We start from the raw sequence: 24,474 nt of genomic DNA on the forward strand, positions 1-24,474 counted from the left end.
TGTCGCAAATAAAACGGCTTTTAAATAAAATAAAAAAATAAATAAACAAAATGACTATATTTGCATTGTAGTCATCACAATGCCTGCTTAATGTCAACACCACCAGCACACTGAATAAGTTCGTTTACATTGCGACGGCTGAGTAACGCAGAGTTTTTTTTAAAAATGTCAGACGCGGTAAACGCTCGATTAGATCTGAGAGCGATTAGTCGAGTCCGAGAATGACACGGTAAACGCGCCCGTTCAGCGTGCGGATGCTGAAGTTGTTGCGTGTGGGTTTTCTGTTGTTAAATTAGAGCACCTCGTCGCACTTGACCTGATAGCTTATTTGAATAAGCTGGTTATTCGTCTCTGACATTAAATGCTGTGAATACGGAGACATACGTCGCAGGCTTTGGCTAAAACGGCTAAGAGAGACTGTGGAAGTGGAAGGTGACCGTGCTGGCGGAGTCTAGCTGACTGAGTCGGGCTCATTCATTCAGACACTGGGTTATAGCTGTCATTTAGTTACATGTCACAGTGACTAACTGCTTTATAGCTGTTTAACTGTCAACGTTTTTTTCATATTCGTGGTCAGGCTAGGCGGTTCTTTCCTCTCTGAGCTTTAAGGAAGTCAAGCGCTAGAATAAATTTTACTGACACCTGGTCAAGCATTGCAAGTAGATGACGATACCTAAAGATAGACGTTCTTGTACGATAATAGCGCGGTCTTTCTCTCTTATCGCATGCTAACATCTTTCGATAATGACACATAAATATACTTTTTTACTGCTGAGAGCAGCTCGTCACATTTTTCGACATCCACGCCACAGACTGTGTGTGTTAAACAGGAGAGCTTTTTCTGTACAACCGCAGCAGATTTATTCTTCCAAAGCTCCACTTTTTAGCAACTCTACATCCTTCAGACATGCTGCTAGTTTCACTTCAGGTAACTAAACACAAAAAACACCACTGTTTTGCACCATTAGAACTTCTTAGTTTTGCTGAAGCATGTCACTGATTTGTAGGTCAAAGCAGTTTGTCTATGCGAAGTCACGCATGTGGAGAGCTGCGTTCCAGTCATGTAGGAGAGGAGGTCACGTTGTGCGGATGGGTTCAGTACCTGAGGTTTGAATTGTTGCTGTTTCAAGTCAACATGAATTCAGAATTGACCTTGATAGTTTATGTCCCTGTTATGATAACCAGGCTTCGTTGTACAATAACATTAAAAAAAACAAAATTCATGGCTTGGAAAATGGATGGATGGATGGATGTTTTCCTGGAATCTTTAATCAAATCCTTGAAAGCATCTTTTGATTGTGTCAGTTGTGCACCAGCGGGTAGGGAAAAATATTAACCAGTGTCATGTTTAGGCCTGGGATGACATGGAATACTGTTAATGTGTAGCCAGAGCACAGAAATTAAGTATCTGTATTCAGTCTCAGTTACATTTTGTAAAAACTGTAGTCAAAATACAGCCACTTTTTACATTTTAGGAGAATATTTTAGAATACTTAATAAATAAACAAAACACCCAATATTCAAAAGAAACACCATGAACACGTGTTTATTTTTTTAGAATCAGAGCAAAACATGTTGTAAATATTCTTGTTAGATTAACTAAAGAGGACCTCAAATAATGACTTCCTCACAAACACAGAAGATCCCACTAAAGCCTGAGTAAACTGATAACTCAGTGTGAAGATGCGTTATTAATCTGATACTGAGCTCAAATGAATGATCAATCTAATAATCAGGAGCAGTTTAGCACTGCTATTGTACTGGATGTCTGTTCAGGGGATTGTAGGAGCAGCAGTAGACTGAAGCAGGTGGTGAAACAAAAATATATTTTTTTAAATAATAAAGAATTTTTAAGAAGCATATTTTTTAGAACCGTTAGATGAACCGTTAGGCTTTTCCCATTTATTGATCAGAATAGCAGAGTTTACATACACACAAATGGCATGACCATCGCGTGATCATGCGACAAGACAATAAAGAGAAAGGATTGGATGAAATAGAGTTATAGGTGGACAAGGGCCCCCCAAGGAAGTTTATGACACACAAACGTGCGTTGTGTGGTACATGGAGCTGAACAAAAATGAGCTGAGGCCTGTGCGTGACACAGGCCTGAATCCCATAGGTCATGAAATAGTCATGATCAATTGTGCATTGATCAGTATGCACTGCCATTAGGATCTAACAATATTAACAAAATAATTACATGAAGAAAACTGCCAGCCAGTAAAAGTGAGGAAAAGTATGAAGGGAAAAAATTCCATCTGACTTACCAAGATGTATTGTAAGTGTATTCTAAATGTGTTCTGATTTCTCTTTCTCGCAATTACACATTTCCACCAGAGAGGTCTCCAAATTCGCAAAATTTCATAGTGTAGCTTTATGAATCAGACATCCAACATGTCTTGGCTGATATTTTTGTGAACTTTTGCTTTATAATTATGTTGGCATATGAAGTAGTTTCTCTCTTTCCTTTTGAAATACCAGACAGGATCTGTTTGTGATTTTGAGGGACTTTAGTGGATTGGTGCAAGTTCTTATCCCTCAGGATGAGGTAGCAGCACAGCTGTCTTTATTTTACTTTTATTACATCAAATTAATCATACTTTTAAATAATTGTCATATGTGAAGCTGCTGGATGTCTTCAGCATGAGCACTTTGTTTTTACTTCTTTTCAGTCCAAGCATGAACTGAAGAATGCTTTCTGCAGGTTATCTGTTGAGTCTGTTATCATGGTCAAAGGAAGGGTCAGGCTTCGTCCAGCTGGCCAGGAAAATAAGGTCTGTCTTATGGGCTTAGGGCTGAAATATTGTCTATATTTGTTTTTAAGTCGCAATTTGAATGAGTGTAATTTTGAAGTCACCAGGACTGCAATTTTAATAGTAACCTTCATTATCAATAATGTTGTCTTAACCAGGGGACATTTAACCTAATAACATGAACTTGTGAACAGATTACAACACAACCACAAGTAACTGGTGGTCAGGCACACTATGTTCAGCTTTCAAGCCTTTCAAGCTGGAAAAAGGTGGATAAGCTCAAAAAACAGGCCTGTACCTTAGTGTATAGAAAATAGTTGCAAATTAGTTGTTATTAATTAGTATTAGTCTGAAAAAATGCAATTTGATAATTTCCCCAAATTGTTCAGCCATAATCAGACTCATAGGTCTGGTGCCAAGGGTAGGGCCAAAATGGTGAATTTGGACAAATTATGATGTTTTGTATTTAGACCAATCCATTCAGTATAGTGGCTGTAGCCTTGGAACAAAGCTGTTCTTTGAGTTCTCAGCTGGTAGACAAAGTAATGCTCAGCTAATAAACCCTTCAAGAAAACCCAACAGTATTGTTTTTGTGAGTGTCCTTACTAAACGCACATAGAGTAGCTGTGTTTTGTGAATTCAGTACTGTCTAAAATATCACATTTCCAGCAGAATGCGCTCTTACAGTGCATCCAACTGTTACTAATCTGCAATGAAATGAAATTAATACTCAGAAGTGCAGTATCTGCCAAAAATAATCACAGTTGTCAGTTTTAACATAATTGCACAGCCCTGGAAAAGAGACCCATTTTCAACATTCTCAAGCATAAAAGAAATAAATCAACCAAAACTGACAAGCTTTTGTGAAGCCGACTATTGCATGTGTTGTCCTGAATTTCAGAACATGTCCACAGGAGAAATTGAAGTGTGTGCTGAGAGCATGGAAGTGCTGAACACCTGCCGGAAGCTGCCATTTGAGATTAAAGACTTTGTCAAGGTAAGGTATCCTTGTATATTACAATGGAAGCACATTTCATACATTTTCTAAAAACTTTCCTGTATATCCTTTAATGTTCATGGGGAATTGGTATTCAACATTTTCTCATTAGCATGCAGCTTGTGCGTTTCACTGCAGTGTTCTACAGTACAATGTGATTCTACATTTCTGATGCAGAGAGCTATTGAAAAACAAAAGTTGCAGCCTTTTTAATCTGTAGAAGTTTGGTATTGATTTAAATCTTTGGGGAAATGTGCTTGAGCATGTTGCTATAACATGATCCGTTCCTGATGCATCTAAAGCTGTTTGTGTTTTGTCTTGGCAGAAATCTGAGGCTCTCCGGATGCAATATAGGTATCTTGACCTTCGCTCATCTCAAATGCAATACAATCTGAGACTGCGATCACAGCTTGTGATGAAAATGAGAGAATACCTTTGCAATTTGCATGGTAGGTGCAAAGCTCTTCACTCTTCAGTCTTAAGTTTGAGTTTGGGATGTAGAGTACATAATGGATTCATCAATAAAATTTATTTTATTCATTTTATTGTAGGATTTGCAGATGTGGAGACCCCAACATTGTTCAAAAGGACTCCAGGGGTAAGTTTCCTCTCTTCCTGTTTAATTGATCAGATCCTGATGCTACTAAAAGTCAGATAGGAAAAAATATCAGTATGTATACAATTACAGTACTAGGAATGTGCTTTGTGACTAATTTTGATATTTGTTGATCCTAAAGAATGACCAGCTATACAGGTAACCAAAGAAAAAGAAACAAGAATTTTGTCTAATGTTAATGTGTAAAAGTTCATAATACACAAAACCATAAACTGATGCGCCAATGCTGGAAAGCAAATATCAATAAAATCAAGCAAACATGTTTTATTATTCACAAATAGCCAAGGAAAAAGGGTCACTGCAGATTGAACCTGAAGTCTGATAAGGTAAAAGGCAGTGTTGGGATAGCTACTGAAAGATTTGCAGTTAGAGCTACTGTGTAGCTACTTTCCCAAAATGTGTAGCCAGCTACAATTTTGCTACTTTTTCCAGAAAAAGTAACGGCTACCTTTTTGCTACTTTTTGAAAAGTAGTGCACTACTTTTTAGCTGCTTTCAAAGCGTGGTTGTCAGAATGTTTGTGAATCTCCATGTGACACACCAAACAAGCCCAACTGAAAGTGTGAACAAGACACTGCATTTAATCCTGTGCCAGAAAGAAACACAACTGAAAAGCTGCTAATATACAAAAAGATCAACAAAAAGTCAGTTTAAGTGTTACCAACAATCAAACTTACACACCCAAAGACATGATATCCAACAAAAATGTAGATTAAGTAACAGCAAATCGAATCATTCTAGGTTTTTCCTAACAAAAATCTGTGAAAATAACCGCTGAATTAAGTGGTTCAACGGATATGAAGCACGCAATTTTGTGCAAAGCATTGTGAACTGTTGAAATAAAAGTGCTCCAATGTAAACATTTCAGAAAGATATGTACAGACACAGTCTGACAGAGTCCTTTTTAAACTTCAGCAACACTTTAGCCTCAAAATTCTCATCAGTGACCCTCACTCTGCACAGTACTATTAGTAATAGTCTATTATGAAAATGTTTTTTCTGCTTCAGCTTTAGCACTCCAGTTGGTTTCCTGATACGTTTAATCTGCAACGAGAAACTGTCAAACAATAACTCGCAAAGCTGAAGCCAGTTTCTCTTTCATCCTGTTCCACCTTAAATGGTGCAGTAGTACATTCTGGTGCCTCAGACACCATTTAAGGTGGAATGGGAAAATTCCAACAAGAACCTGATGAATGAGAAGCTGACTTCAGTCTTGTAAAAAGTTGAATGTTGAGAGACATTTACAAAAGACTCTACTTTCGCTGAAAAGCTTCCTGACTGAGATGCAAGAAAAGTAGCTACAGCTGACCTAAAGGTAAAAACAGAGCAAAGTAAGTCGGTGTTTTCGTTTATATTTTTAGCCTGTAGTAGCACATCAGCATATACTGAGACATAGATTGTAAAACAGATATAAAATGTTGTGGCTCCCAAGGTGAATTAATTTTTGTTGAAATGACAAAATGGCTGTTCTTAACATTTCTGTTGCGACCCTTGAGCTTAGGCTATTGGTAAGGGGTAATCAGCACATGACCATTTGCTCCAGTAGTCTGCACCTCAGTCAGGATTGCACAAACGACACATCCCAGTTAATGATTGCGTTCCATGGTTCAAATTTTGCATGGATTGCCTAAAGCCTGTAGCGAAATTGTAGTGAAAATTATCGTTATGGCGGCACAAAAATTTGTAGGTGTTACAGCTATTAACTACATTTCATAAAACTCTAGTGGCTACAGCTATTAGCTACAAAAAGTTGTAGTTAGCTACAAAAAGTAGCACGCTACTTGACTACTCCCCCATCTCTGGTAACAGGCTGCTCTTTTAGATTCTTTTAGAACACTAGTACTAGGACTAGTTGGTACGACTTGTGAGATTTATTTTCTCATCAGTGAATGATGTGCCAGCATATTAGTTAGTCGTGGTAACGCTGTGGGCAGAGAAATATTTTTAATGAGCCTCTATGTCCAATATCTCCCCAGGTTTTTCCTTACATTTTTTCTTGAGAATGGTCCTAAGAAAAAGTCTATGTCAGATTCATGATGTGTTCTTAGGCCGCATAATTGTTTGCACTTTTGTGTTCTTGAGTGTGTAGATTCTGTTCTTACTTAAAAACAAATCTCAATTGAGAAAACATTGGTGAATGTCAGAAACTTTGTGAAAACTGTGTAAGTGGGCTTTATAAAGAAAATTCTTGTCACGAATGAAGCCCGTTGTTTTTAGTTCTATGCCAGCTAGAATAGTTAGCCTTGTTACAGACTCGCTTGCTCTGTTTTGTACTTAATTGTAGCCTGAATTGGAAATCATAACGTATTTTCCTTTCGTACTCCTATGAATTTATGAGCGAACAGGAGATTCTCTGATTTAGCTTTATTTTTTTTATCAATAATAGGTGGGGGTAGTGGGAGGGGAAACTGATATTATTAAATGTGATATTATTACTTAAAATTAAAAGGCAAAATTCAATACACTTCAATCAAAGATTAGGAGAACACAAAAAAGTCTGGTCAGTTTTGATTTAAAGTTGACTGAAACAGCATGTCTTTCAACACATCCTTGGCAATTTGCTTACATTAAGGAACTTTTGGTATGTTGTAGCAAAGTGTAATATACATATTTGCTAAAATGAGCAAAACTGCTGAACTTCAGCCATGTTAAAACATAAAAGGTGTTTCACTGGATTGTTGGTGGTATATTTTCTCCGTTATTTTCTGCAATAAATTAACACCCAATAGTGATTTCAGTATCTGAAAACTGGCAACTAGAATGGTTAACTGAGTACCGTATATAGCACACAGCTGTCTGTATGTATGTTTTTAATAAAAATAGTTTGATATAAAAACTTGTTCTTAATTTACATAAAAAGTAAATGTAATGCTGTAGGTGGCTTCTCATGAAGTGAATAAACTTGTACACAAAGTCTAGAAGTAGGGGTTTCTGACATTTTGACTGATACTGTATCTGCTTAGTTTAAATATGATGTATTCACTTTGTGTGTAGACTTTATTATATGGTACCTTATTTTCTGTCATGGTGTAGTTTTTCTGTTATTTACATTTATACTGCAGGGTGCATTTATTGGCTCTCAAACAATTATGCATTCCTCTAAGATCTCATTTCTTTTTCTTGTTCTAATATGTATTGGAAAGTATGTAGCATTTGAGGGGCATTAAGGCTGTGTTCAAATTCAGCTGTCACTCTTGTTTCTCAGGGCGCCAAAGAGTTTGTGGTGCCGTCTGGAGAAGCAGGGAAGTTTTACTGTCTCCCACAGAGCCCGCAGCAGTTCAAACAGCTTCTGATGGTGGCAGGTCTAGATCGGTAAGAATAGACCTGCTTCAGTGGGCTATAACCTGAATAACTTCACATTTTTTATCATAGTCAAATAACCATCAACACTTTTATCTGAAGTGGGTCATGCAAACATTGCTGCTTGTTCATTTCCCTGGCCTTCTTAAAGGAGCATTTAGATTTAGTCTGAGATGTCTGACTTAAAGAGGTTACAAGAGTGACGCACACCCACACACTCTGTCACACGCGCACACACACACACACGCACACGCACACATACACACACACACTTACACGTATTTGTCTTTTTGACTGCTGTAATCTCAGGTACTTTCAACTGGCACGCTGCTACAGAGACGAAGGCTCCAAACCCGACCGGCAGCCTGAATTCACACAGGTAAGGACGTGACAAACAGCAAGATCAGCCGTTCAGAGAGTTTGAGAACACACGACGTAATGGAGTTTGACCTGGATGCTGATGAATGCCGAGTTGGCTTTTAATGATGTGTCTCTCTCTGCCGCCCACACACACCACTCGCCCTGCTAATAGGCTTCTCAGAAAACTCAGTCAGAATGAAAAAAAGGCAGAAAAGCCTAGACCTCAGTCAGCCTCGTCTGCCTCTATAACATCTGCCTGTCTGCCTATGCAGGTGGACATTGAGATGTCCTTCGTGGAGCAGGCCGGAATCAGGGCTTTGATTGAGGGCTTGCTGCAATATTCCTGGCCTGAAGACAAACAGCCGCTCAGCATCCCCTTCCCCTGCATGACCTACAAGGAGGCAATGAGGGATTATGGTGTAGACAAACCTGACACTCGATTTGGAATGAAGGTAAGTTTACTTTTCAGTAGTGAGTTCCTCAAGTGGATGAACAAATCAGCAAAAAGGCCCTTTAATACATACTAATGTAGATTCATGGTGTGTGTAAATAAGACAGTAAAATGCCTTATTGCAATAAAATGGCATCAAAAACAAGAAAGCATTAAAAAATGAATACAAGACCAAATAATGTGAAAAAATGAACATTTAAGATTGAATGTGGAAATATTAAATGAACAGCAAATCCTAAGAAAATGCTGAATACATATGTTTTCAGCTGTACTTTACACAAACTAGTGATGACGGGTCTCTGACAAATATTAATAAGTAAAGAATTGGTGCATAATTGCAGAAAGCTGCTTCAGAGGTGTAACTATCAGCAGTGCAAGTAGGGAAATAGCAGTGCTGGCCATAGCCCAGGGGTTCCCACCCCCACCCCCAAAATTTGCTTTGTTGGACTTTGTTGTACAAGAAAAATAAAAGGAAGCTGAAAACATATTTATTTAGAAACATAGTGGGTCTTACAATAACAAAAGTTCTAATTTCTACCTGGTGCTATAACACCTTAAGAGGAGAGTTGGGAGTTAAATTTGAACTCAAGATGTGTCATCATTTGAGAGCTAAAGAAGTTAGCTTATTAGCCAATTTGGTCATGTTTGTGGAAAAAAAATGTTAAAAACTGAATAGAAATGATATACATGCCCATTCATGTCAGAAAATTTTCATTATGTAATTGGATCTCTTAAATTACAACTCCTGAATAGTTTGTTTGAGATGTAGTAAGAATGATGAAACAAATTACAGTTTCAGGAGGCCAATCCAGCACTTTTGCACTCAAACCTACAAGACCTTAGTTACACCACTGAGCTGCATCACCAGTCAAATCAAATTTCATCAAATCAAATTTATTTGTTTATCACTTTTTCAACGGATGTTGTCACAAAGCAGCTTTACAGAATTTCGGAAAAGAAAAGTTTTAACAGGAGTGTAAGAATGTACAAACCCCCCCCGGTGGGCAAGCCAGGGGCAACAGTGGCAAAGAAAAACTCCCTCAGAACTGAGGAAGAAACCTTGGGAGGAACCAGGCTCACCAGGGGGGGACCCATCCTCCTCTGGTCAAACTACCTACAAGTGATTATACTACTAATATTAATAGCAGTAATATTGGTAGTAGGAATAGCTAGGAGTCCATGAGAATATCAGTGTAGGGTGGGCAGCTAGTCTAAGGCAGGTGGTGGCAGCTGGGGCGTGGGCAGGTGGTCTGAAGTGGGTGTCAGGAGGGCTCGACAGTCGGTCGTCCTTCAGTGTCCGGCCGGACATATGGGTGATTGTATACTCGTAAAGAAAGCAGGGAGATGGAATTAGTTTTATTCTATCTATTTGTACATAAACAGCGAATGTGAACATTTCCAGAGTGTGGCTAACGACTCCGGCAGATCTGACTATGACAGCTTAGCTAAAAGGAGAGAACCAGAAGGACACACAGACACGGCAGCACTCTGAAACAGTTTGGCATCCCTCCGCTCCACCGTCCACAAACTTGAGTGACCGCGTGCGAGCAGCAGGACGACAGCACCAGTGTCTCAGTTTATTCCCTGTGTCCATGGACCCCTGGATCTGCTGCCTTTATCTAGGGGGGAACATTACCTACCAAAAGCTAAACTGAACAAGTGAGTTTTCAGCCTAGTCTTAAAGATTGAGACTGTGTCTGAGTCCCAAACAGTTTCTGGAAGATCATTCCAGAGTTTGGGGGCTTTATAAGAAAAAGCTCTTCCCCCAGCTGAAACCTTCTGAATTCTGGGGACTATTAATAAGCCAGCACTCTGTGATCTGAGTGGTCGTGATGGCTCATAATGAGAAACAAGGTCTTGTAAGTACTCGGGAGCAAGACCATGTAGGGCTTTATATGTCAATAAAAGGATTTGATAATCAATACGGAATTTAATAGGCAGCCAATGAAGTGATGATAGCACTGGACTAATATGATCAAATTTTCTAGTTTTAGTGAAGATCCTGGCTGTGACGTTTTGGACTAGTTGGAGTTTGTTTAAATTCCTGCTCGTACATCCTGACACTAGCGCGTTACAGTAGTAACAGTCTTAGTCAGTCGTGCAATGATGGACGCAATTTTTTTTTGTTTCTGATTCTCAGAGTGTTTGGAAAGTCCATTATTGTATAAATTTGTATACTGACAAGGATCTTGCTTCTGTATGTATAGCTGGTGGATGTCACAGAGACATTCCAGGACACACAGATTGAGTTCATCAGGGAAGCCGTCATCCAGCCAGGCGGCTGTGTCCAGGCCATCTGTGTTTCAGAAGGCGCTGTGAGTAGAAGATGAGACCTCTGCTCTCACCTTTTCTCCTCAAAAGCTGAGTCATCCCACACCTATTGTATTACTTCTATGTCTGCCATGTGAACGTTTTTCAAAGCTTAGAGACCACCCTTCATTTATTATTTCTTTGCTTATTTGCTTGAAAATTATACAGAACTAAATACACTGCTCAAAAAAAGGGAACACTTAAACAACACAATATAACTCCAAGTAAATCAAACTTCTGTGAAATCAAACTGTCCACTTACGAAGCTACACTGGTTGAGAATCAATTTCACATGCTGTTGTGCAAATGGAATAGACAACAGGTGGAAATTATTGGCAATTAGCAAGACACACTCAATAAAGGAGTGGTGCTGCAGGTGGGGACCACAGACCACTTCTCAGTACCTTTGCTTTCTGGCTGATGTTTTGGTCACTTTTGAATGTTGGTGCTTTCACACTCGTCGTAGCATGAGACGGACTCTACAACCCACACAAGTGGCTCAGGTAGTGCAGCTCATCCAGGATGGCACATCAATGCGAGCTGTGGCAAGAAGGTTTGCTGTGTCTGTCAGCGTGGTGTCCAGAGGCTGGAGGCGCTACCAGGAGACAGGCCAGTACACCAGGAGACGTGGAGGAGGCCGTAGGAGGGCAACAACCCAGCAGCAGGACCGCTACCTCCGCCTTTGTGCAAGGAGGAACAGGAGGAGCACTGCCAGAGCCCTGCAAAATGACCTCCAGCAGGCCACAAATGTGCATGTGTCTGCACAAACGGTTAGAAACCGACTCCATGAGGATGGTATGAGGGCCCGACGTCCACAGATGGGGGTTGTGCTCACAGCCCAACACCGTGCAGGATGCTTGGCATTTGCCAGAGAACACCAGGATTGGCAAATTCGCCACTGGCGCCCTGTGCTCTTCACAGATGAAAGCAGGTTCACACTAAGCACATGTGACAGATGTGACAGAGTCTGGAGATGACGTGGAGAGCGATCTGCTGCCTGCAACATCCTTCAGCATGACCGGTTTGGCAGTGGTTCAATAATGGTGTGGGGTGGCATTTCTTCATGTCTCGCTCCATCCACCAACACCACGTTGCACCACAGACTGCCCAGGAGTTGGTGGATGCTTTAGTCCAGGTCTGGGAGGAGATCCCTCAGGAGACCATCCACCACCTCATCAGGAGCATGCCCAGGCGTTGTAGGGAGGTCATACAGGCACGTGGAGGCCACACACAATACTGAGCCTCATTTTGACTTGTTTTAAGGACATTACATCAAAGTTGGATCAGCCTGTAGTGTGTTTTTCCACTTTAATTTTGTGTGTGACTCCAAATCCAGGCCTCCATTGGTTAATAAATTTGATTTCCATTGATGATTTTTGTGTGATTTTGTTGTCAGCACATTCAACTTTGTACAGAACAAAGTATTCAATGAGAATATTTCATTCATTCAGATCTAGGATGTCTTATTTGAGTGTTCCCTTTATTTTTTTGAGCAGTATATATCAGTTTTCAGTGTATAGTGTGTCCACACCTTGTCTTTATTACAGCTTCTTTGCAGCTACACATCTTTGCAGTTCCATAGCACTGATTTGTCTTCTCACAGTGGAAGAATGAACAGAACATCTGTGGATTTTTTCAGATCCGAAGCAAGAGTGGAGTTTTTTGTTACTTTTTTGTTAATTAAAGTACAAACAATATAAATGTATCCATAAAGGTACAACCGGTGTTCTGAAGATGTTTTAAAGGTACACTACATTCACCTTCCCAGGAGAAAGGTGCATATTTGTACTTTTTTAATAACATATTTTTAAAAAGAAACACACAAAAAAAACAAAACATAGAATAAAAACATGGGGTTCAGAATCAGTGCAACGTAAAAAATACATTGCAATGGAATATTGTAATATTATGTCCCCTTACTAAAAGTACAGAAGTACCTTTGATGGTACCATCCCAGTGGTAGTTTCATATCTTTTTTGAGAGTGTTTTTTAATTTTATTTTTTGGTTTCTTCGAGGGCTTGCTGCCACTTTCATTGTATATTTTATATATTTTGCTGAAACAGAATTGAGTGTGTTTAAACAATAAACATATTTAAATATAGCTAGTTTTGAATCACTGACAGATCAGTGTAGTTTTTTTTTAACAGTACACTGTTTCGCAAACTTATACATGCAAGGATTTCTGCAGTGTTAAGATGGTGCTAATGCAAATGCATTCTCTTAGGCAACTTACAAACATTTACAAAAAACGTCCATGAATCTCCACATTTTGTAAGTGACACATGAGAGTAAACACAGCCGCTTTGCTTGAAACTGATTTGCATGAGCTATTTGCATTTTTAGAAGCACTTGAAGGGCAAGGACGTGGAGTTACTGCAGCAAACAGCCAAGACTCAATTCAACCAGGTAAGTTCCCCTTTTTCCTCCTCTCTCTCGCTCCATCTCCCTCATTCCTTATTTCTATCTGCCATCTCTCTCTCTGCGTTATACAAGCATCACCAGCACTTAGAATGCACACAGCAGCAGAGATACAGACAGCTTTCATGAAATATTTATCTGAAAGGTAATCCATAAGGCAGGATTATAGTGCGGTAAAAGCGTCAGGCACAGCATACGGTGTACTTACCCCCAGGCAATGGTAGACCTCACTACAGGGCTGAGTCTCAACCGTAGTAGAGGCCCCTCACACGTGGTTTGAAAAAGAATGATAAATTCACCTCATCTCTTCATCTAAATTACACACACACAAATGACAAACTAGCGCCAGTAATTTGTAGTCTGTGGCGATTTGGCCTGTCTTGTTGAATAATTAATTAATAGGTGATAATGATTCCTCCTTTTGTAATTATCTGTTGGTAATGAGATGGTAATTATACAGAGGGTTGAGGGGGGGTGGGCAGCTAATGCCAATGGGCTTCACATTGAAGATGTTTAGGGAATATATAGTGCAAAGTCTGCTCATGGAAAATTGACTAATGCATCGTTTAGTTTCAAACCTAATCTATCAAGTGTATGACACATGCAGGATGGCTTATATATCATTCACTGATAAATGGGAAAACTGATTTATTATCAGTCCCTATCAGAATCAGTTGATAACTACACTCAATAAACTGATATCCCATTTGTGCTTGGTACACATGTAGCCACTAATGGTGAGCATTTCTGTTATTTTCCTAATGAAATGAAATAATACCTAATAATACCTAATGAAATAGATTACATACTGGATAACATTTGGCCTGGGGAAGACTCCCTAGATTATGAGAGAAACTCTCTTGGCCCAGGAAGATTCCTTAGGTGAACAGTAATAAACCTTGCATAGCATTTTAGTGATTCCAAAAAGATAAAATAGGAAGCCTTCAAAAAGGCTTAATTTAAATATACATAGAAATGCATATACATAGATCCAGCACAAGGGCTTTTAGCACCTGAGAAAATTATATTTAAAAGCGGTTTAATTGAGCAGTAAGCATTTTTTGCTGAGAAAAACATTAATGTTAGTAAAGTACAAACCAGATTAATACTAAAAGTAGTAATTTTATGTATGGCATTGTGTTTGCTTAACTATTTCCAAACCTATCCTCAAGGAAGCCCAGCATTATTTGTAATCATTGTAATCATTTGGCGAATTAGTTCTTCATGAAATAAAATCATGCTGTGGCTGGAATTTTTTAAAAAAATGCAATGGCTGTAGGGGAAATCTGACAACAGACTTCGGTACTTCTAATGGGCTCATAAGGTTACTTTTTTTGTAAGCAAGAAATTCTTGTTGCTTTTTAAAGTACTGATGTTTGTTTTAATTTATTCTAATGTTGTATGGTGTTTTTACAAGCAAAAACACATTTATTGTCCGAATAAATAGTTTTAAAAATGTGCTTAGGTCCCTAGGACTTCTGCACAGTGTTGTATATAGACTGTGACAAAAGATGCAAATAAATCTACCAGAGTTTCTTATTGTAAGAGAGACATTATTATCATGCAAATTGCCAACCAATCACTGCCAATTCATGTAAAAGGTACATTTTAATCAAGTTCAGTTATGAGTACAGCCCTACTCATATCGCTGTATTCGCCTTCATTGAGTGCCCAAGAGTGCCTAAGAGTACCTACACACTAGACAGTGCAGAGCTGGGGGAAGGATATAATCATGTCTAGCTAATTTTCTAGTCTGATAGAGTTAACATTCTAACTGAAATACTTTGAACTATGTCACTCTGGATGAAAGCGTCTGCTAAATATGTAAATGCTAACAGATTCTAAATGCTAACAATAATTGTTTTGTCTCATAGTGTGAACATGTTTTAAAATCCAAAATACATGCAATATTGTTATCAGTACTGGCCACAAGAAAGTATTAAATATAATTTATTTTTATCGGCCATGAAATTCTATATCAGGCCTCATCCGGCTATTCAATATCTTCTGTGATCAGGATTAGCCACAAGTAAGTAGATGTTATTGGTTATAGTTATCAAGCCTAAAATTCTGTATTGGTGTTTCTCCTCAGGATCTTCAGGGGCCTTTTAATGTGTCCGTTTAGACTTCAAACTAAACAAGGCTAGGCAGTAGATTTCCAGGAGCAAACTTGGATATCCTTGGTGTAGTAGGTTATTCAAGGGCAAAACTGAAGTTATTGATTAATGTCAAATAAGGTGGAGAGAGGATGTTATGACAACATTTCCCACAGATCTTGAACAAAAAAACAGGAAGAAAGTCAGAGGTAAAATGTTGATAAATTTGGTGTAAAGGCTTATAAAGTATAAAACAAATTGTGCGTTTGGAACAGACACTAGTCTTTTGGACTTGAGAGGATTATATATGCAGTGATTTTGCAGCTGTGATCCATGATCTAAATTTGGATGAACTTTAGTTCAGTTTTAAAATGCTTCATAATCACCCAAAGCCTCTTCAACACTGAATTAAACCTTATTTGCTCATTAGCAATTCAGACACGAGTGTATGTTTAACAGCATCTGTTTTTACAGTGAGTGGGGTGACGGTGAACCTTGTAGAATAGAACAGTAAGCCGAGTTGGCAGTGAACAGATTAAGCTTGTGCCAGTGTAATCTGTACATTACCAGTACAGTTTTTGAATGCATTTTTTTTTTACTTTCTTCTTTTTCTTAAATCAAAATAAGTAAATCTCTCAAATGACTCATCAAACTTGCGTGACTAAGTCGAACTTCAACATCTTAAATACGGAAATCTTAAGTGCATCTTTGATACTTCTTTATGTCACGGCTCCAGGATCTGTGACGGGCGGAGTGGAGCCCCAGTGATTTGACATGGAACGACTCTAGTGTCTGTTTCATCTTATTCACTCAGTGCCCCTGGCATTTCTGTCTGAAGTGAGTCACAGAATGATGTGCTGTCTCGTTTAATTTCTGCGCTTTATGTCGACTTATCAAGTGCACTGTTCACAAAGTGGCACATTCTCTGTTTCTCCAAGAAAGAGCAGTGTATAAAAGATGCTCTGTGTTTCATTTTCAGTTTAAGAACTGTTTTTGCAAGATAAAAAAGATAGGGAAAAAAACTTTGCAAGTCTGTTTTTGCAAGTGTTGATATCTCAGTCAAATGACTTCCATCAGAATACATTTTTACAGTTTGCTTTTTGAGGATTGAACAAATACCTATTTGCCCTTGAGGTTTCAAAATAAACCTGTTTATTGTGCTTTGCACTGGTTCATTTACAGGCATCATTTGAGTCAAATAAAACTGGTTTAGCAGCTTGTGTTACCACATGTACATTTTTTGAGTTAATGGAGCTTTTTATTTATTTATTTTTATATTATAGGCATTAGTTTTCTTATGTTCTATACACAGTGGTCTTCTGAGATGCAATTTAGGGTTAGCTGGTGGAAGAGTATATATTAGTTCTATTTTCTCAAAACTGTTACAGTACCATAAACATGGCGTGCATGTCTGTGGTACAGAACCTATATAAGCCGCACAAAGGGCATAGGAGTAAGTTTGACATTGGTGGGACACATGAAGTCACAGAACTGAATTCTGCTTGAAAACAATTCTGAAGGGGACTTAAGAGACTTATGAGAAACTAAACATATTGTAGTATTTCTGCTAGTATGTTACCGTAAGATGTTATACACAAGACTTTCTCATAGCTATAATTAGCTATTTTTGCTGTTCATGGTACTGACCTAATGTACAAAACTGGTGAAAGCTAATCTCACTAACAACCAGATGTTCCGACAAGGTGAAGGGTGAGGCCAGTGAAGCTGGTGATTGGAGGATATTCAAATACAGCATGATTATTTTTAGGCAAAAGCTCTTTATTTGTTAACAAGTACCTCTCAACACAAGCCTTATCAAATCTAACAGAAAGCCCGGCACCACCCAACTTACAACATGGCATTTAATGGGAAGGTTGTCCGATTAGCTGGCAAAATGCTACCGTCGGTGTTGTGCTTTCAAAATGCTTTTTTCTTTCCCGTCGTAAAATAATGTAACTATTTCTTCTGCTATGTTTCTTTCTACAACACTCTCATCCATGTTATGTACAATAAATGTGGTATCCTACATTAATAGCACATCAGTCATCATTTATGTTTGAGTGGGTATACCTCTGTTTTGCAATTGTCTGCAAAAAGTCAATCAATAAATATACTTTAAAAAAAAAGTACCTGTATGATACCCACTATATACTCAAAAAACCTAATGTGAAGTCATTTATCACAGTAATGACAGCATATTGTCAGATTGCACATCCCTAGCATGCAGTGTGTTGTATGTTTTACAATAGAGTTTATCTAGGAGACCTGCTGCCCTGCACAGTGTTAGGTGTTCTCTGCTTCATTGCACCTGATCCAGTTCATGATGGGCTTGATAATTAGCTGATGGACTGCATCAGGTGTGTTGAGGCAGGGAATAGCTGAAACTGTGCAGGGCAGGCAGTCACCGGGTTGGAGTTGCAAACCACTGTTGTATGAGCCTTTGTGTGTGATTGCCCTGGGTTTACTGTGATTAAGTATGGCCTGCTGGCTGCAGTGGCTGAGAGCTGCTCTGTCTCTGTCCTGTGCTGTGTAGGAGGTGAGCAGCGTGCTGGTCAGGGCAGACGGCTCGTGGAAGTCTCCTCTCGGCCGGCTGATGTCGGACACGGCCAGGCAACACCTGCTGCAGACAACTCATGCCAACACTGGAGACCTGCTGCTCATCGCTGCTGGAGCACAGGAGCGGGTGGTGCGTAGCACCTGAATAAGACCACACACACTCATCACACTGACATGACAATTTAGTTTCATTAGAGCCCAGAGAAACATGTCATCTGCCCATTAGTGCTCCACAAAACATTTCACACAGCTGCTGGACTTCAAATGCTAATTTAATGGAAAAATTACCTTGTTTTTGTCTTTTTTAATTATGTACACATTGTTAAAGTTTCAGAACATCCCATTTACTCTTCCTGGTGTAGTCTGTGAAATTCTAATTCAGGTTGAGGACAGAGTAATGTAAAATTTAGTTACTGTTGAGTTGGTTTTGCTAAAGTTTGTTAAAGGATTTTGTTTCACTTAATAAAATGTTTTACAGTTGGCTATGATTGACCATGGCATAAATCTATCCCATCAACAGTTCTGCAGAACTACTTATACTGTCAGCACTTCTATAGAACTTCCTACACATCAACAGTTCTTCAGAACTGAAAGATTGTATCTGCTTTCTGACAATCCTGATGGAGGAAATATTCTGCACAAACACTAGACTCATCAAGAGTTGCTTATTGATACAGTGTGATCCAGCTGAAGCTATGAGGCAAAATAACATTCTCAAAAAATAAAATAAAAATCCCAGTTTCTACCTAAACATCATCTTGACCGCAGCTGCCAGCCTGTCATTTCAGTTAGTTCACAAAGGCATGTCTGCCCCTGAATGACTGATGACTAAGAGAGGCAGAAATCTGATGGAAGGTAAATGCTGACATGATCCAATCGCTTTCTTTTGAAAGTGTTTTTCTCTCGCTCAGAGCTGGTGCAGACGGTGTGCTTGGCGCTGGGCAAGCTGACTGTTTAGTCACAAACCATAGATCTGTGGTGATGTCTGAGGTTCAGTGGCAGCCTCTGTGATTGGAGGCTGTAGAAGGAATTACAATGCCACTGTGCAAATCACATACTTCTGGGAAACCGGAGAGGAGTTTTCCCAAAATCTTATGCTTTTTATGTTAAAAGTGTACCAGGTAACCGTATTTGAAAATATATTTGGTAGATGGCCTGATATTCTGATGGGACGATAGCAGCTAAAGTGTTACCCTGAACAGTTTTACATGGACTCATGAAACATTGCTATTACCTACTACCAGTAAATAATATTGTTGTTTTCTTATACTTTAGCACCAGGAAGCCAATTATGTTGACCTCCTTTTGAGAACATTGCTCATGTACTACCAGTGTAATATTTCTACTGGCATCCCCCTGTTAAAACAGCATTAGTGAAACTAAACTGTTTTGTCATCCAGCTCTTTTCTTTATTTGAAGCAATTATAAGGATACCCTGGTGCGTAGGGCTGTAGCACAGTATTATGGTGATATGGTCACATGGCATAAGTATTCCAAGGTTGAAAATGCTGTTATGATGGCATTTCACTCATTTGAAAACATTTTTTTTTCTTTTTCTTTTTTGGAACACATAATTAGATAATTTCATATATGCCTTCAGCTTGGTATTTGACATTTGGGCCCATCTGATCGACAAAATGAGTATTACATCATAATTACTCTATGCACGTTGCTGGTTTATTAGGTATATGGATATACAGTTGTCCATTTTTATGAAAAATACCTGCCCCACACAGCACTGAGAGTCATTTGTTTTACAAGGACCTATTATGCTTTTCCTGTTTTCCCTTTCTTTTAGAGTGCCATGTAGCTTTTTGTGCATGTAAATGGTCTGCAAAGTTAGAAAGCGCAAAGCACACAAGAGAGTGTAACTCTCTCCCATTGAAACCTATTTTCTCAGCTGCCTGATACAACCTGTAGGAATTCCAGCCCTTTTCCTATGTTACAAGCCAATCAAATCTCTTTACGCAATCCTTATTGGCTACCTACCGGCAAGCTTGGCATTCCCTCACACTATGCACAGCAACTACTGGAGGCCAGAAAGAGTTTGTTCTGACTTTCAGGATCAGACTCTGGCTCAAAGTGATGGATCTGGCTCGGTGTAATCGACACAGTTGTAAGAACAGCCACAGTGGTGTTTACAGCTGCTCAGGAGAGAAGGGTCTGTCTGCTGACTTCAAGACAGGAGTGAGACTTGTAGCAGGGTGCTTATCCTGCTTTCAACTGCTCTGGTGGCTGACCAGTCAGAACAGAGTAGGTTATGTGACCAATGAGTGCACACATCAGGAGACACAGGAACTCTAACAAAGCATTTCAGACAGAGGGTGACTAGAGATGCATAGTAATGAGAAAATGTGTTTCTGGAATATTTAAATCTATTGTAGTAGACCCCAAAAATAAACTTATGAACACTGAAAATGAGCATAGTCTTTAATTTCTAGTCAAAACAGCCATTAAATGCAAGTTATTCATTTTTCAGCTTAAGGGAAAAAAATATTTTTGGGAGACTTGTTTCAGTCTTGGAAGCTAGTTGCTGCTTCTCAGAGAAACTTTCTTCTGATGCTGAGGTCTGGGCACTGAGGTGGTTAGTCCATTGTCCTGAGAACACCAGCAGCTTCTTTGTGAAATGTGCAAATGATCTCTTTTTGTGTATTTCTTTTAACCAGTAATGGCTTGTTGATGTCTACACATGCATTCAGACTCACAATGCCTTCAGACTCACAATGGAAAGATGTACAGAAACACCTGTGGATTTCTTTCAGACTAGAATGGAGCTTGTTTTTTTTTTTCTTAAAGATTGAAAGCTTTAAGTACACTGTTCGAAATAAAGATACAACAGTGAATTTAAGGACTAATTGTGAAACTTGAGTATGTTTTTTCCAGGTGAAAAGTTTGTATCTGTACCTTTTCATATATACATATAAAGATAAAAATATATATATTTATAATTTTGATGGATTAAGGTAGTACCGTTGTGTTCCCTGACTAAAGGTACAGAGATGTACCCTTGAAGGTAGCATCCCAATGACATGAGGAGTACTGCCCCAGAGACAGTTTACTACCTTTATTTCTGACAGTATATACTTCATCTGATGTTTTTAATCCAGTGGTGACAATTTTTTATATTTCTGAAATGTTTTGGAAATTCCTATTTTTCATAATTTTCTTTATGCAGGTAGGTTATGACCATATGTGGCATTGACTACATGCTGTTTTGTTCCTTGACAGCGCCCCCTTCTAGGGAAGCTGAGACTGCAGTCTGCTGAGATGCTGGAGGGCTATGGTATGACTGTTCGTGAGCCTTCGATCTTTCGCTTCTTGTGGGTGGTGGACTTCCCCCTTTTCTTGCCAAAAGATGATGATCCAGGGCAGTTGGAGTCTGCCCACCACCCATTTACTGCCCCTGTTCCAGAGGACACCCATCTACTCTACACCCAGCCCAGCAAGGTCGCTCTGTGCACTTCAGTGCTTTGATCCGTTAGATACATACTCCAGTCACATCCCTCATCATTATGTGTTATGGTCCTGTAACCAGGAGAGTTTGCAGGGAGAACTGTTTTCATAAATCTAAAGCTGAATCACCTGACTCATATCATCATCATCATGTTCCTTGAGGGCAGAGGGGGAGAGAGATTTAGAACAACACAGCAACCTTTTGCCAGTGCTTTCAGTGCCCATCTGACACCACTTTGCAGTGGTCAGCACCGGTACCCGTTTTTGCCCAAGGCAAGGCGAAACCTTTGCGCTTCCTTTTTGAATTACATTTATGCTGATCCTTCTATTTTATCCTCAACTCCTTCCTCAGGTCCGTGGCCAACACTATGACCTGGTGCTGAACGGCTGCGAGATTGGAGGAGGCTCCATCCGTATCCACAATTCAAGCCAGCAGCTCTACGTCTTGGAGAACATCCTCAAAGTAAAGTACCTGCAATGGAAAAAAATAAGTTCTTGAGTGCACTCTGGCTCTTGAGTATCCCTTATGGCTGCTCACTGGCCACACAGTTTCCTAGACCACTGTTTTTCAGCACTTCATTTGAGCGCTTCTCTCACTTAACACTCCCACTCCCTTCAATCAGCTCACAGCTCCGTCGCTGTGGTAACCCGCTAGGCTATATTTAATGCTTAAACAATGGCTTTAGTTGCTGAGAGCTGGGCAAAAGGAACATTACAGCTTAGTGCTTTTATACGTGCCTACACAGTACCTTGAGATTTGTTCCCACACGGCAAAGCTATTTTAGGGACTTTAGTCTGTTTTGTTTCCTTTAAAGTGGGACTGCAGGTTTATGCAGTTTGATCTTTCAAGTCTGTGTAGTGGCAGCTCCGTTGCAATGCTTTTTGAACCAAAGCTGTGGGGTAGTCTTCCATTGGGAAAGTGAGTTTAATGAATAAAGAAACACATAAGGTTTTACATTAAGCTAGCAGTTGGCCTATAGAACAATAACTTGCCCAGCTTATGCTTGAATTTTTATAATTTGGTGTGAAATTTTTCCTTGTGTGTAGCTTGACTTAGATGTTCCTATAAAGCTAGCATGAAGATTAAATCACACTGCGTTTTCCTTTCAGACCATTACGTATTTTCAAGTGAAATACAGTATCAAGGAGGGCCTCAGAGCCAGCAGAGTATTTTCACTTCATGGAAGGTAGTTTGGTAGGGGGAAGGTGAAACAGGATATTATTTTGCATGCTCATTGGTCCACTGTGACATAATCAGAAGACGTTTTAGAGGCGAGGAAAAGTCAGTACTGGAAAAGGAAAATGTCTTTCAAATGATAGAGTGAATTATGCTTAAAATGACTAGGGACATGAACTACTTGCAACAAATGAACAAGTTACCCTTCTCAGAAAAAAAGACACAAAATTAGTTAAAATACCATATATTCAAATAACCATGCCTATCTCTAGAATAGTTAATTTTCTGTTTTATGACCTGCAGACTGACCACTGTGCTATGTGCTTACAGGAAGATCCATCTCTCCTCTCACACCTGTTGGAAGCATTGGACTCTGGAGCCCCTCCTCATGGTGGGATTGCATTAGGTAAGCTCAGACCATGACACCTGCTACCCTCAGACACTGCAGATCCATCAGTCTGAAAAAAAAAAACAAGGTCATAGCCAGGCTGCAGTGACTGAAAGACTTTCTAAAGTTATCTCCTCATATCAGCCGGCACCGGTCATGCTCCGGGCAAAAATTGATTGTCCGACGAAGATTACTTGGCAGGACTGTGACTGTTCGAGGACTTGAGCAAGATTGTCCTCGTGTGCATTTGAGCTTAAGAACATGCCCTTAGTAAAGCATCTCACCAAAAACGATGTTACGAGGTTTTTTCATGCACATTTCAACACCAGTTTGAAAATGAGGGTGTTTCTCTGTCAGTATTTCTAAATTAGATTTATTCTCCTCCTTCAGGGTTAGACCGCCTGGTGTCCATCATTGTGGGGGCTCCAAGTATCAGGGATGTTATTGCCTTCCCCAAATCCTTCAAAGGTTATGACATCATGAGCCATGCTCCAGATTTTTTGTCAGAGGAGGAGCTGAAGCCATACCACATCTCTGTGGTCTGGCCTAGTGTGGACAGCAGAGAGGACAAACAACCCTGACCGCTCCATTCTGCTCCATCTTCCAGAGTAACTCATGCCTGTTAAACTCTGTTTGTGAAATGAGGAAAGAGACTGTGGTGGGTTTCTAGCAGTCACTGTCCATTTTCAGTGTTTGCTGTTGGTGATTGCTTCTGAGCAGTAGAAGTGTTGACCCCATCTTATAAAAGAATTGCACAGTAGCTATATGAAAGAGTCTTACATAGGCAACATTTTGTCCATCAGATTAAAGCACTTAAATAATAAGAATCAAAGTGCTTGCCATTAATGAGCTGGCATGTATACTGTCATGATTAAAAATGCAAGTGATGTCCAGTTCTGGTCCTGGAGGGCTTTGGTGTATCAATGTTAGTGATTTTAAATTTGAGTGCACACCTTGGCTGTTCTTTATCAGGTTGTGCCTGAGCAAGGAAATCAGAAACTGTGCTGGACTCCAGCTACACTGAATTGAGCATCCCTGAAAATGCTGTCACTTACAGTCTGTTTGTCTATTGCTCTCTGTCTGTTGTGTTTTCTGTACTCACTGTTTTTGGTACAAAAAAATAAAGACAGGACATTGAAACAGTTGCATGTTGTCCATGACTGAAAATGTTCCAGTAGGGGGTAGCCTTGTTCCACCACGCTGTCTTTCCACTTTATACCTACTGAACTGATGCAGTGCATATCTTACAATATGTCCAACATTGGACTTCCAAATACAGCTTGAATTTTCTGCTGAGGGCTGATGCCTTGTCTACTACTGCAGCATGCTGATTTCTTGGGCTTGGGTCCACATGTCCATGACATTAAGTGTTATTTCAGACTATATCCTGCATGCTGAAGGAAAGCGGAGACCAGGCTTTGGTGTTGTTGAATACTGCCAATTCGCTTATCACTCTTTGTTAATGATGCATAGCCTCCGCCCTGCTGTGCTGCAAGCCCACCTTTCAGTGAAAGCTCACCGTCTGCTGACGAAATGCCATTTGCTATACTGCCGTTTGCCGACACCGGTAGGCTTGCACGCAGATGTTCTCATTAA

At 39.6% G+C, this 24,474-nt stretch overlaps 1 protein-coding gene across 2 annotated transcripts; it reads left to right on the forward strand.

Moving 5' to 3' along the window:
• The first annotated feature begins 234 nt into the window (after positions 1-234).
• dars2 (aspartyl-tRNA synthetase 2, mitochondrial) lies at positions 235-24,023 on the forward strand. Of its 2 annotated transcripts, XM_017718428.2 has the most exons (17): positions 235-928; positions 1,008-1,107; positions 2,485-2,551; positions 2,676-2,777; positions 3,658-3,753; positions 4,079-4,202; positions 4,305-4,351; positions 7,574-7,680; positions 7,978-8,047; positions 8,301-8,480; positions 10,687-10,794; positions 13,134-13,196; positions 17,838-17,990; positions 21,089-21,307; positions 21,666-21,776; positions 22,821-22,896; positions 23,269-24,023. In XM_017718428.2, exons 1-17 carry the CDS (start codon positions 745-747, stop codon positions 23,457-23,459), a joined length of 1,998 nt encoding a protein of 665 aa, XP_017573917.1. In that variant the 5' UTR covers positions 235-744; the 3' UTR covers positions 23,460-24,023. The 2 variants fall into 2 exon arrangements, with proteins under 2 accessions (XP_017573917.1, XP_037390736.1); XM_037534839.1 differs by lacking the exon at positions 235-928 and having other exon boundaries at positions 1,050-1,107; positions 2,708-2,777.
• The last annotated feature ends 451 nt before the right edge of the window (positions 24,024-24,474 follow it).

This window comes from Pygocentrus nattereri, chromosome 2 (assembly GCF_015220715.1).
Source record: "Pygocentrus nattereri isolate fPygNat1 chromosome 2, fPygNat1.pri, whole genome shotgun sequence".
NCBI lineage: Eukaryota > Metazoa > Chordata > Actinopteri > Characiformes > Serrasalmidae > Pygocentrus > Pygocentrus nattereri.